This window comes from Sceloporus occidentalis, unplaced genomic scaffold, assembly GCF_023333645.1.
Source record: "Sceloporus occidentalis isolate IW3139 unplaced genomic scaffold, rSceOcc1.0.p SCAF_11, whole genome shotgun sequence".
NCBI classification, from domain to species: Eukaryota; Metazoa; Chordata; class Lepidosauria; order Squamata; family Phrynosomatidae; genus Sceloporus; species Sceloporus occidentalis.
The window spans coordinates 4,377,867-4,392,838 of NW_028316991.1; the positions used below are offsets into that span (position 1 = coordinate 4,377,867).

At 36.5% G+C, this 14,972-nt stretch overlaps 1 protein-coding gene across 1 annotated transcript in view; it reads left to right on the forward strand.

The window, feature by feature from the left end:
* LOC149305461 (uncharacterized protein C8orf34 homolog) overlaps window positions 1-14,972 on the forward strand; it is a 197,956-nt gene that overhangs the window by 19,593 nt on the left and 163,391 nt on the right. The window contains exons 2-5 of the mRNA XM_089477523.1: window positions 7,326-7,473; window positions 9,337-9,468; window positions 13,220-13,348; window positions 14,139-14,167. Of these exons, the coding sequence (XP_089333649.1) occupies window positions 7,326-7,473; window positions 9,337-9,468; window positions 13,220-13,348; window positions 14,139-14,167 (438 nt within the window). The remainder of the gene's footprint in view (window positions 1-7,325; window positions 7,474-9,336; window positions 9,469-13,219; window positions 13,349-14,138; window positions 14,168-14,972) is intronic.

Sequence of the window (14,972 nt, forward strand, 5' to 3'; positions counted from 1 at the left end):
GGTTCATTATCTCAGGGCTAGAGAAGCATATTGTAAAACCTGCATAATCAACCAGCGTTCCTAAGCAAGCAGCCCTTATATTAAAATGAAAATGAAACCTCTATGATGCTCTGCTGTGAACATTCAGGGTACAGCACAGGCCATGGGTTTATTCAGATTTAATAGTTAATTTTTTTGTGCTTGTTGTAACCTAGAAGGATGCTTCCCCCGTGAGCTATGAAGTTGCTGGGTGATTCACGAGTAAGCATTTAGCAAAACCGTACACTCAGCAGACATACAGTATTTGTCTTTTCTAAACTTTCACTGGATATCAAGCATGTTAAGGAGACCCAAAGGGATCGCAAAACGTGATCTTGTAACGGGCAGTGCCTCGTGCGAGTTTTATTGTAGATTTCCGCCCTTAAACAGCCTTCGTTTTTAAAGCTAAAGGGGTAGTCATAATATACTCTGCTTTGGTGTGGGGGTTTAGATTAATTAAGAAAATGAAATTGCATTTGGAGATTACTGTTGTTTTAAGTCTATATTTTAGCATTGTTCCTGCTATCTTCAGGTGTTATTTTTTTTCTTATGTGTTTTACCACAATTTTCTCAAGTAGAAAGGGGAGCTCTTGCCTCTTCACAAAAATAATGAACAATATCAATCATTGGCAAACATACTATAGCAATCCAAATTCCAATGTATCATAGTCAGCCTGGTAGCATGAGGTATGGAGGTTATATTTTAACTGGTCCATTTAATTACATAATGGCGCCTAGATTGGGTGGCTTCATTGTAACTACCTTATAGATGTTATTTCAGCTACTTGGAGAACTACCTAGAGGCCTCACCGCCAAAGGTAGAGTTGTCTCCTAGAATTAACAAAAAGTGGATATCGAAAACTATTTCAAGGGCTGATTTGATCTTGTCCGAGTCCCTCTGGACCTCAAACTCCAGTAAGGCCGTTTATAATTTATGGCACCTTCCCTAATGTACAATGCCTATCAGAATCTTTAGAGATGTTCAGATGGGATTGTCACTGCCATGCAAGCTAAAAGCACTAATCCCGCCAACACACTTGCTGAGTATCAACCACTTAGTCAATAATCAGTTTGTATTAAATTATACAGGGGTAAATATAATGCATTATATTAGTATTGATGAGAAACCATTTTAAATAGTGCCTTTGCTTGTTAATTTGTGCATCACATGTGGAGAACGAAAAAAACCCAAAAATGTGTTAATATTTTTTTTTTGTAATAAAAACTTTCAAGAAGGATAAACGTCACTGGTAGAGCTCTGTGTCTCCAAAGTACATATTTTGAAGTTATATGATTTGTGCCACAATAGCGGAGAAAGAACTTTCACAGTACATTGGCTTAAGAACACAAGGGATGGTATGTACTGTTCGGGCCAAATGGAGCCAAGGGTCAGGTATTTTAGAACAGAGTACTGTCAAGTGATTTATGGATTTAAGCTTTCGCTGCCTATCTGCAGATGGCCAGTTTAACACCTCAGCGGATCCAGGATATTTCTTTTGAAAGTTACTTTACAAAGTGAGATTCAAGAGCATTCTAATGTACACAATTAAAACGGTGCTAAAATGGCTGAATATTTTCAAGATGCTAAAACAGAAATAGAAAGCAGAAATAGAAGTAAATTTCACTTTGATCACAATGCTAAAAATATAAGTTATGTTAACTTTTTCAATTTCGGACTTGTAATGCTAAGGAGGTGTCCCCCCCCCCCCGTTTTATGAATGAGGCACACATGAGAGCTTCTTTTGGCTTACATCTCACGAGGACATCTGCAGTGGCCCAGTATGAGAGGAGAACTGCAAATATTAGACTATGAGATCATACATAGGTCCCAATATGCTGGAGGTGCTAGGAAACTATTGTGAAGGCTATTATGGAGATAGATGATTTAAAGCAGCGCTTTCTACGATCCTGTTGCTTTAGACCTCTAGAACCGCTATTCACTGTAAGGGTCGCATTTGGAATGAAACAGAGGGAGAGGAGGGGATTGATTATTGCTAGGAATTTCTTTGTTTCTGGTATGCATTTGACCAACCAAGTTGTTGGGGAAATCCTCATCACCCTGGAGATCATACATTTTTAATGTTTACTTTTCTTTGGTTTTGCAACAAGATTGAAGTGGGGATAACTAGATGATGGGCATGCACACATGTATTAATGTTCCACTTGATGTCATCTTGTATTGATGTACTGATGGAATATACTGTCCTGATTGTTGCGACTTTTCTTAAGATAAAAAGAGATTTAAAAAATATAAATAAATACAATTTCCGATCTATCAGAAGGAAATCGCTGCATAATGATAGTAATAGTAAACTATATGATAGTAAACTTCCCTGGTAAACCATGCTCTGGGTAGTAAGCATTTTAAACATAGTAACCCCTTCACGACAAAGCCCGTACATGTACAGGCTCTCAATGCATTGACCTTAATGGGTTTAGGGACAACCCGTTGTCCTTTCAAAAAATTAGAGAATTGAGGCAGAAGTGTGACATAATTTATACTCATTTACATGTCTTGGTACCGGGTCCCATAGCGGATAAGAACCATTCAACCCATCTAGTCTGCCAATTTTTCCTGCTGTACTGACGCAGACCTTAGTTCTTAGTCTTGTCTTTCAAGATTCAGGATAGCTTTATGCCTATCCCATGGTTACATTCCCTGATTGTATTAGCCTCTACTTTTGACAAAACTCGTTTCCAGAAATTATCTTGATTGGTAGTTTTGACATTAAGTAAGTGTTATTTAATAATATTTCCCTATAACATAATAAATGCAGTTTGCAATTAGATACAGCCCATTAAATATATTGCTTAAAATTATCCTGTGAGCATCCAGGCATTTAATAAAAAATGGGTTAGCAGTTATAGCCTATTAATCACTACTTCAATTACAAGTACGTTTTAATTAGCTGTGTCGGAATGTACCTACAAGGTATTATGCTAATTAATGCAACTTCTACTCCATTTCTAATTGATAAAAGTAAGTAAAGATGTGTTCTCTTGAGATTTAGGCTTTATATGTAGACACTATGGAAATGCTCTATATCAAGTACACAATTGGCTAGTTCTAAATTCAAAAAGGGACAATAACATTGGACTCACTGCTCGCCAAATCCTGCTCCCACTCCCAACCATTCTAATGGTATCTGGAGCAAGCCCAGATGTTCATGGCTAGTCCTGCCCCTTCACAAAGCCACTTCATCATAACAAAGTGAACTCCAGCTAGCCTACCTTGGAAAGTTCCCAGGTATTCTTATTACTTGTCTTATTTCTATTTGATATTCTATTCACGTCTGTTATCCAGCTCTAACAAGACATTTAATTCCTTCAAAGGCACAGTCAGTGTTTCATGCAAAATGCCCTTCATTTCCCATGATCCTTCTGTTATATTTGCTTTGGAATCCCACTTACAGCATATTGCATCATTTTAGTGAAATGTTCATGAGTGGTAGAGACTTTATATATTTATTTAATATCCCTGCACATCAAACAGGGCTAGGCAGCAATTTAAAACAAGGAGACAACACTCAAAAACAGCACATCAGTAACAGAAGTAACAATTTACAATATTATTGATATAATTTTAATTAAAAATGTAAGGTTAGTGTCAATAAAGAACCTTTTGGATGCAGAAAGGATTGTTTACAGACTTAAAGTGGTTCTTCTTATATTGCAGCTAATATAATACTGTAACCTTTATCTTTCTATGGACCAAGGCCTGAAATAAAATTCAGACTGTTTGACCTTTACGTTTATATCATTTGTTTTATCCTTTTGTTCATCGACATCTTGTGGAGCATTGTTCTCCAAATGTGACATGTTAAGTTACTTTCTATAAAATCTTAGCACAAAATTGTTTTTTTTTTAGATGTTGCTGAAGGTCCAGGACATGATGTTTGAAAGATAAAATAAATCCGATTGTAAAGTTATCCTCTTGTTATTAATTGTCAAGATAGCCGAAGGTTGTTTTCTGACACTCTGGAAAAGGTTACAGGAAATATACATATTCATATATACATTCTGCAGAAAATATCAGTTAATATAATGTGCATATAATATATATGTGAACAGACTAGACCATTTTTAATAATAAGGGGGCTCTAGTCAAGCATCCCCTAGTGCTGTCCCAGCCCTTTATGGTGCTGCTCAATGGAGTTGAAGCTCTGTGCAGCCACGGGGGCATTATACATCAAGCATACTTGGCACATGCTTATAGCCCCCTGAGCTCTGGGGGTGGGGGGCAATGCACTAATAGATAATCTATTAGCGCTACACAAGCATACTGTACTGTGCAGGCTAAGGAGTGGGTGCTCAGTGGGTCACGTTAGCTGTAGAGACAAAAAAATACACAACACATTTGTACACCTTAGGAAGCATATACATACAGGGTGTACGTATACACAACAAAGCAGGGAATCAGCTCAGCAAATACAAGCAGCAAATGCTATTTAAAAACACATATCTCAAACACAGTCTGGGGACACTGGGGATTCAGGCGGTAGAGTGGGCTTGACTAAATGCCGGCCGCTCCCACAACCTGGAGACAGAACACCATCACCCCGAGGACTGGAGAAGCGGGTGGGCAAAACATGGACAACTCCTAGGAATGCCTGTATGTTCCTACATTGTTTTCTCTTGATAGATTCAGGGAAGACGTCCTCAGTCTATCTTATAGAAAGGAGTTTGCATCCATTGCGTGCTTAAAGTAACAGCTCTGGATTCACAATCCAAGTCCACCTAGAATTAGATGGGGCATTAAGAAAATATCAGTGAAGCCACCAGTGAAGGTACTCCATATTTATACAGTTCTTCCATCAGACCTTACGTCCAGCTTTCAAGGCATTTCCCTGCCCTTGACACTTATATTTGATTACAGAATTCATATGAATAAATACAAAACTGTGTCCTTTACAGATAAAAAATGTAGTTAAGGATTAAATGTAATTTATTTTCACCTTTAAAGTATAGAAAAATCTAATGTGGATGGATTTGCCTAAGTATACATTTTGTGTGTCTTGGATAATGGTAATACATTTCTAAGCATTCCAGCAAAGTTTTGCAGGTTTCCTAATTGTTCGTATGCTAGAGTGAACTGCTTTTGTTCTCATAATAAAACTGCCAACAATGAATGTGCTAGTTTAGCATTTATCTGCGAATAGAGATTCATTTATTACACTTGCTAAACAAAAAGAAGATTAAGAATATATTCCCTTCGTTCTGGTATTTTTGACTGCACAATAATTTTGTGAGAAGCAAATTTGCTATCATGCAGGGACAATGAAAGGTCAGTAGTGTTTTTGGTCCCAGCACACTCATTTTAGAGATTTACAAAAGTAATTTATGCTGAAATTTCACCATTTCAGACATTAAGAAGATGTAAAAACATTGAATAAAAAAAAAGCAAGTTCAAGTGTTCATCCTTACTTAGCTAACCTTGGCAGGAGAGGATCGTGGTCTAGTTACCATACCTTGGAACTTCTCAGAGCTCCCTGTGGGAGTGTCTTTATAAGGGGGTGGGGGAGTTGTGCAGGGGAGGGGCTAGACTAAATTTAGGAAGTGAGTAGACCAGAGCCTTACCCAGTTTAGGCATGATGGATATAAGGGCAGATAATGATTTAGTGGATATATGACCTGTTTGAAAATAACGGTTTACTAAGAAGGGTAACAATACGCTGCGTGCAGCTTCCTCCAAAGACCGTTCTGGGTAAAGCCATCAGCCCCAGGTGCTTTGGGGAGTTTCAGACCTTCAACTACTTCCCCTACTTCTGGTGCTTACAAGGCTTTCCTGACTTCATGGGTGAGGGCTGGGAACTCAACTGAGTCGAAGAATGTCTTAATATCATCTGCAGATGGTTGATCTCTTTGGGCATCTGTGTATGTGTGTTTTAAAAGAACTTGTAATAATTAGCGAATTCATCTGCAACATCACAGGGATTATACAGTTTGCAGCCTCCCGCAGAAGTAATTAAAGCTATTTCCCATACGTTGCCTTAACGTTTCTGCTAAGAACGAATCCACTCTATTCACTCTTGCATGGAATAGTTGTTCAAGGCTTGCGAAGGGCAGATTCCATCTTTATTTTGTTTAGTTCTCCAATCTCTTCCCTAAGAGGTCTTATAGCAATTTAATGTCTCGGCCGGTTTTTGCTTTCTGTGGTTGTGGTAATCAGCGCACAATTCAATCAAACTTTGATCCAAAGCCACCTTTTTATACATAAAACATTTTATGTGCGATAGACTGTGTTATGATAATATAATTAATAGCATATTGGGTTTTCATCACTGTTAGACTGTTAGCGTCTGCCATACTCCAAATTCATCCCCGTACTTATCCATACATTCAGGTCAATACTACTACCTACCCAAATGTTGGAGAAGGGTAACAGCAATGTAGCTACTGTGAGCATACCAGCAACTCTCCTGCAGTGCAACTTTTTATATATTTTTTCATATATTTTCATCATATTCAGGAAAAATATGGTTTTCAGGATGGTAACATTGCTGAGATATGACAAAGAACACATAAAAATAAAAAAAATCATTGGAAACCAGTATGTTGTAATTCTGGAGAGGACACAACAGAAATATTCAGAGGCACCATGACCCTGTACTATATGTGTTTCAAACAATAATATATATTTTTTTAATATGAGTTTGTATTCTCTTGCATTCTCTCCCTTTTTTCTTTGATCCATCCAATTGGACTTGGAAAAGGGGATTTTAATTTTGGCATCAGAACTTTGCATAAAAAGGCACCTCCACAAACTGGATAAAACTCTACAAATGGGTGTCAGAGGTTTACTCATCTACTTGCTAATGAACTGATAATACTGTGTTAATAAAGCAACACAATGTGATTTGTATATTTTAATTAGAACCAATTATATCAAGTTCATAGAGGTAAGAGCATAGGATTTTAACCATTTGGTGCTAAGCACAATAACTATAATTTAGGTGTAAATGTTGCAATCTGCATTTGTGTGCAAATTTTGGCCACTCTGGTTCTGTTGATATCATGCATTTTCTTGAGTTATTGGACTCCCCCCAAACAAAAACAAAATAAATAAAAATCCCTTGCAGTTATCACATTAACTAAGTATAAAACACATACGGACCGCCTTATCCTGACCAAGTGTAGACATGAAATGTGTATATTGCGCATACATATATAGTTAAACAATAGCTACAATGAGAAGGTAACAATGATTTCATGTAACATGTGTAACTAATGTGTTCTACAAATGTATTGCCTATTATTATTTATATTGTGCAACTCAACAAAAAAACTTTTCTTCCTGTTATCCTTAGGAATTAATGACAAAACTGATAACAGAGACCCCAGACCAGCCAATTCCATTTCTAATCCAGCATCTTCAATCAAAAATAGGACATGTTGGCCACCTACATAGGACCTTATCTGGATCTGCTGCTCTTTGGGCGGAAAGTGAATCAACAGGTAATAGTTTTGCTAAATCATTGTTATCCAATAGAAGGCATTGCAACAAAAGTGTTTGCCCCCAAGGGCTTTTGTTAGAGCCTCCATTCTACATGAAAGATGTTTTTATTACTTAATTACATATCATCTATGGATGGCACTGCTGTCTGGGGACACGATATATTATCTTATAGTCTATAGCTCATTCACTGATGGACCGGATTGACATCTGAATTTATGTCCGTTATCCGGCTGACAAGTTAATGGTTAATGTCTCTCTTGATTGGTGTAAATCATTGTACTTTATTTTGGCAACTATGAAAAAAAAAAGGTTTTGTTCCCCCTGATAAAATACTAATAAAAATGTCACTGTCGGAAGTTGTGTTTGTATTGTATCAATATGTTTATGTCAGCATGTCACACTCCAGCATTGTTACTGGCTATAATATTCAGCAGACATCGCTACTTCTGGTAATTGCTCTCTTCTTGTTTTTCACCTAAAAATTACAATACTGTATTTTTCAAGTTGATGTTATTTACTTTATTGAAAAAAAATGATATTCTCCGCTGGTCCATTGTCACAAAAGCGTCTTCCCCAGGAGCCCCGCAATTGTGCGTGGGACAGTTGCTGTGGCTATCCCTTTCACCCTGTGTTAAAGACAGTCCCGCTTGGATATTTCTATTTCATAGGAGTACTATTCAACTTTTCAATGTGAGTATTATAAAATGTGATCAATCCTATCAAACCCATGACATAATAAACTATAATATATTTTTATTATTTATTCTTTTATATAGCACCATCATATTCCGTAGCTCTGTACAATGGGTAGACAGGACATAACAAGTAGTATATAACATAACAATTTGACATATATATATATATATATATATATATATATATATATATATATATATATATGGATGTGTAAACATGATTTACAAAATTTATATAACAAAAAAATGTTATTTTTTTCAAGAATTTGCAAAATTATTTACTGCTCATATTATTCTTACCGTTGTAATGTGTTTAGGGCACCAGCATTTTGAAAAGTAACACTTCTTCCCTATAAGGGGTTATGTTTTGCGCCACAATAAAAAGAAGTCCTAAGAAATTAGTAATTATTCTTACTTACTCATTGGCGGTGAGAGAAAGTGTTACCTAGAAGACTCAGTGTTATTATTTTTTCTGTTAAAATGCCGCTAATTAACACCTTTTGGTTATGCTTTGTCGGAAGTTGCACTCAAGAGTTCCCAAGACTAAAAAAATAGTAAAATTACAAAAGTTTTATATATTCTCTAACAGCGCACTACCGAACATTTTAATTAGCTGACAAAATAAATATAATTTAAGTTTAATGACTCCACTGCTGCCAGTGCCTTAGTGCTATTTTAGCTGTGCCAACACAGGCCAATGTTTGGCCTACAAGATTAACTTCGAAGCACATTAAATAAACATGGCTTTACAGCCAGCTAAATGCTACCAGCTGAGAAATTGGATGAACGATTTTAGTGCGTAAATCAATATTTCTCCATAAATGACCAATTCTTTATGGGTTTTCTTCCTCTGAAAAATGTGCCCATCCACTGATATTTGGCTATATAACATTAAAGAATTGTCATTTTGTTAATATTGTTTTTAAAATGATCGAATAATTCAATTCCAAACCGGAGTCCCAGGGAAGCAACTCAGGAAGCCTCACCCAGAGATTCGTAGTGTGTTTATGCGGTATATTGAATTCTAAAATGCAGCATTTTACGCTAAAAAGAAATTGCATTCTTTTGAGAATTTTTAGACAAATTATTATATGGGTTTAGTTTCATAGACACAAACTATACATATTGGACGCATGGACAAACCACTCTATAATTTCTTCTATGCAGAAAACAAAGGAACCAGAAGAGATTTTAGATGCTATGACAAGCCCTGGCAGGTAAACGCAAAGAAACCAAAGAAATCAAAGAGTGACCTTGCAGTGTGTAATATTTCACCACCGTCACCAGAATCCAAATCTTGTAAGTATGAATTAAAAGTAAAATAGCTTTTGCCCTTTTTTACATTTATGTATTATTGCAGCTTGTCTGAATAAATGTGCTGATCTGTAGGACTATAATGATTAATGGCCACAGTTATATCCAGCTATTTAATCCAACAAACCGAACACAAGACTATACATCATTATTAACTAAATTTCAGGAGTGTAATATAAAAAGAGTAAGAAAATTCAGGCACTACAGTATTTATGTTCCGTGACATTCCATGAAGGAATTTAAATCATGCATTTATGAAATGTAAATAAAATGCATAATTATTTCAATATATTATGACATCTTTGGAAATAATAAATACATAATAAAATATGTTAAATAGCTTTATTTATGACATACAACCCTTGATTTTAATTTGATCTGTTACCTATAGCTTTTTTTTTTTTGCTCAGTGCAAATATTTTAGAGATATTTGTTGTAAAGGATTGTTTGTGGCCCAATTTCATAAAATGCTATGGCCTATTTTCCTTGCAATTTCTTCTAAGGCTGAATCCACATTAGTCTCTTTCTATAAATAGCATTTCGCTAACATTTCTGAAGTGATACATTTTACAACACAACCTCGTTGTGGAAAAGAGGATTAACAAACTCCACATCAAATCACTTAAATCATCTCACCTTTTATTCTTATTTTAAACATTTTAAGTGTTGCTTTATCACCCATGGCGTCAAACAGAATGGTCCAATCCGCACTATTCAAATTTTGCACCAGAATCACTTTTTAATTCATAACTTTTATACCTTTCTGTTTTAGCAGCACAACATCTTTAAAGGTGTAGAACATCAAATAAAAAGCAATATTTTTTTTACTTCAAAGGGCTGTTGATAAAACTTGTTTGCATACAAATTTTGATAGTAATATGTATGCTGTAGCAGCTACTTGAAAGGAGTCTCAGTCTGTAGAGGTGTAAAATATGGTTGTTCCAGGGGAAGACTAGCACCGTTTTAGCCCTTGTGGCATTCAAAGCTAAGGGACCCCCTGGCCCCTTCCGTCCCCCATAAACAAACTTACACACACTCTTGTATATTGGTGTTCACACACACATTTATACTAACCTGGGATGCCCTGCTTGCACACAGTGTGACCTGCAGCACTTAACTCCAGACTCCCACGGTGGGCGATCCCAAGTTGGACCAGCTCTGTCTGAAGAGTTTTAATGAGCCCGTGACTGAGTTGCCCCCCTGCCCACCAGGCAAGCCACCAGGAGCCTGTCATTCCTAGTAATTATTATTGACAATAATTGTAGCAGTAATGCATTTATTATTTTATTTAGTAGGTGTATACTATCCATAAACAATTAAACAAAAAATGTAAAAAAATAACTTAGTTTAAACATTAAACTATCATGTTTTGTCTCCTATGGGAAAAATAATTCTTATCATCAAAGTGATTAAGCTAAGACATTCTATGTTTTATCACTGTGTTTATATATGAAGGAATTAAAAATGTTATACCACCAAATATTGTTTAATGATACGTTTATATGCGGGCTTGTGCGTATGTGTGAGTCTATCTGGGTACAGAATATAATGTAAATGTAATTGTATGTCATCGTGTTTGTATAATTTATCATCAATCACTTCTGTTTCCATTAAATCAATCAAAGGTGTTCTGATTGTGTCTCTTGCTTGCATACCTTACCCAACCGGCTCACACATGAAACCTCTACTAAATGAATTAGTTATGCTGCATAGATGTTTCCACTGAGATTATCATGTTGCTGGAGATGCAAGCCTTTGAAATATTTATAAAGAGAACTGTTTGTGGTGGAAGCAGAGCGACAGACTGGTAACGGATGATAAAGTGCATTCTAGTTTCCAACAGACAGGATCGGGCTGAACGTGGATGCTCCAAAATAATGATTTTTTTATGTTGTAATGTTCTGTACATTTGTTCCTTTATTACCCTTCTTGGGCTGCTTAAACATACCTCCCAATATTATAAACTAAAGGTCCACTATTATATTACGGAGTGTGGCATGGTGGCAGGGCTTTATCAAGATTCCTTAGGTGCCGCTGTGACCAACTAAAAGCTGTATATAAGATGTATATAAGGTGTTATTAAGATTTTGAGTTTTACGGCTGTAGATTACACCCAACAAACCGGAAAAGAGGGACACTAGGGGAGGAAAGAAGGACAAACGGATTTGGGTCCAAAAAGAGGGATTGGTCTTCCTAAAGAGGGACACTTGGGAGGTATACGTAAGAAGCCAACGCACAAATGATTTCAGTAGAGCTATAAATCATCATGTACTCTCATGGTTCCTAGCTGGCAGGTTACAAATGTTGTATAGAGTCAAGCGGAATTGCTGGTAGATTTTCCTGGGTCTCCCTGCTGCCTTTCCTGTGTTGGTCTCTGTAAGTCAAGTTAATAGGAATTTACATGCAGTTTTTATAAATGAAATATTTCTTCACTGCCCCAGCATGTGTCATCATAATGTCGCTTTAAACATTTCTACAGTGACAGGATGAAACAAATGAACAAGCGTACTCTCCATGTCGTTATAAATAACAGCAAATCATTAAAAAATCATGATGTTGTGTACACACCAACACTGATCAACACTATTTATGTTAATGATATTCCGTGCCCAGCCAAGCAGTCCTTTGATTACTCCATAATAACTTTTTAAGGGAGACGCACACATTTCAATGCAGTGCATTTTCTCCTGATTTGCCCTGATTTCCTAGAATATGTCTGTATCTGCCTTTCTGTGACAGTGAGTAGCTCTTATGGCCAAACGTAGTACAGCATAAATAAAGTGAATTATCTTTTCTAAAAGTAATAAGGCAAATATTCAGTTACCATAGTTATTTTTTTTCCACCGTATTACTAATTTTTACCTTTACATCAGATCCATACTGGCCACTGGTGTGCCAATATCCAGTGGCTCACTGTGACAACCCCTATAGCATGAGGGCCATACATGTCACTTTTAGGGGTCCTAAGCACAGTCCTCTAGGGCAATCAGAGTCAGGAACAGCAGCTTTAAACAAAACAGCGCTTTATTTTAACCACTTAAACCCCAAAAACCAAACCATAAAAAGAAAACCGAGCTCCCAATTGGAGCCCTCTCTAACTTAACTATGCTGGTCTAAACTGACCAGCCTAATCACCCACTACCTCAACCTCCCAACCAGACCCAGCTACGCCAGGCTCTGGAAAACCTCCCCCAGACAGCACACAAAATGTCCAGGCAGGTATTGCCTCACTTGGCTCAGGGATAGTCTTCTTCAGGGCCTCTCCTTGCCCTGGGAGCACAGGAAACTTCCTCTTCCCCCAACAGTCTTCCTGAGTATCAGGCTCCAGGGGTTTTTAATGCCCAGCACCTGTGCCTGCCGCCAGCCTCATAGAAATCCCGGACCGGATCCTGCAGATTTCTTGCCTCCTGGAAAACCCGGCATGGAGTTTCCACAGAATGGGGGAATGGAGCATTGGCCCACCCTGCTCTCCAATTGCTCCACCCCAGGGACCCATATGTATAATCTGCATAGCAGCTGTACTCAGATGCCATGCTAATCATCTCCCTGGGGTTCACACGGTCACACTCACACATACCTTTATTACTGCTGACGCGGCAGATTCCACCCTGTGCTAAAGGATAACTTTAAGATTATCTACTGAATACATTTTAATCCCTGGTATGTCCCTGCTTTAAATCATTGCATTATTAATATATGTTATAATATTGTTATAAATCATTTTGTTGCATTATAGTGCCGAGGTCAATTGAACAGCATAAGTGGGACTGGAGGACGAAACCTGAAAGCCATGATTTTGATGAATTAAACCATATTTTGCAAGAAAGTAAGAAACTTGGAAAAGCCTTGGAGAACTTATCCCGAAGTAAGCGAATTTTAAAGATTTTCTTATTTTATTATGTAGGACTTAAAACTGTGGAGTTCTGTAAATTACAAAACATTTCAAGCATTTTTTGCAGATGTTTTAGTTTAAACAATACTTTTTTGATAAAGCTTTATATTGTATAGACCCAATAATATTTTGCGACGAAGAGGAACGTCCTTTATCTGTATACTGGAGGTTCCCAACTTGCCATTGTTGTCAGTCACATGATATTTTGGATGACTTTCTATGCTAAAACATCACATTAAGCTAATTCTTTATGGTGATGCTAATGAAGACCGTTACAGTATAGACTTTCGTTACTCATTATATGGCTGGTTGAGCCTTTGTATTATTCATCCTAGGTAGTCAGTTTTTGTCTAGTAGATTGGGCTAAGATAACCGAGCTGGAACACATATACATTTTACTAACATGGAGCTACAAACTAGAACTTTTATAAAAAAAGAAAACATCATAATAGTTTTGAAAATGATCTCATACCCAGTAATAATAAAAGGTGGGGGATTCCTGTAGACCAGGTCATCCCTGTGTTTCTCTTGCTTACAAAAAATGGCTATTAATCCTAAATCTTCCCCGGCCTTGTTTTGGCGTATTGTATCTACATACGGTATATATATATACTGGAATATTTTACTGGCTTTGATTCCCAGCAATTATTATTTATTGCCTATTGTTCTTAAGCCTTTTAGGATAAGAACCTTCGAGTTATTTTCCTGCGTTGGTAAGCATTATCAAATTTGTTTACATTTTATTGTGTCTTATGTATTGCAGGCATTGCCATTTCTGATGAATTAGAACAGGTAACAGTAATGATTTGTTTTGCATATTATCTAAATATATAATAACTGTTGTATTGTTTCATTTCTGCTTGGTAAAAAAATACTTGTTCTCTAAATCTTTATGGAATTTGCCACTTTGTGAAAAGGTCAGTGATTTATGGGTTTGTAATAACTACAACATTTCTCACTATATCTGAAATCATTCATTGTTAAAATGTAATGTACAGAAACCCCATTCATTGCCAAGTGTGGGGGTAGGTTTTAGTTTGCAAGTATTAGTGTAAGAGGGTAACTACATTGTAAGTCACCATATTTATAAAAGCCAATGCTCTTGTAAATTGCTCCTATCTAGATCATATTACGTTTTGTATGAGCTCTGAAATAAATGGAATGAGCATGGCGATGACTACAAAGCAAAATGGGAGAAAATTAGACTTTTATAGCATCATTTGATTTGGAAATAGTTTACAGAAGGAATTAGATACAGGCAATTATAAATGACTGAGGATCTAGCATGGTTAATTTTGTTGAACTTCATTAACTGTGATTGGTAGCGTGGCCATTAAATCAAAGAATAAACGGGATAGCCAAATATTCCTCAGTTCAAATAAATGTTTTTCTTTTATTCTTTCTTTATCTGTCTATCAATCTATCATTGCAGTATAAATCTGTATTAACATTGAAATACAGCATAAAATACTTTATATGAATCACTACTAATAAATAAGCCTTTGTATGCATATTTTAGATATTATGATTTAGCAGTTATTAGATATATGATATCAATATATGTGATCGAGGCCTGCCCTAGACCAAATAGTGCCCT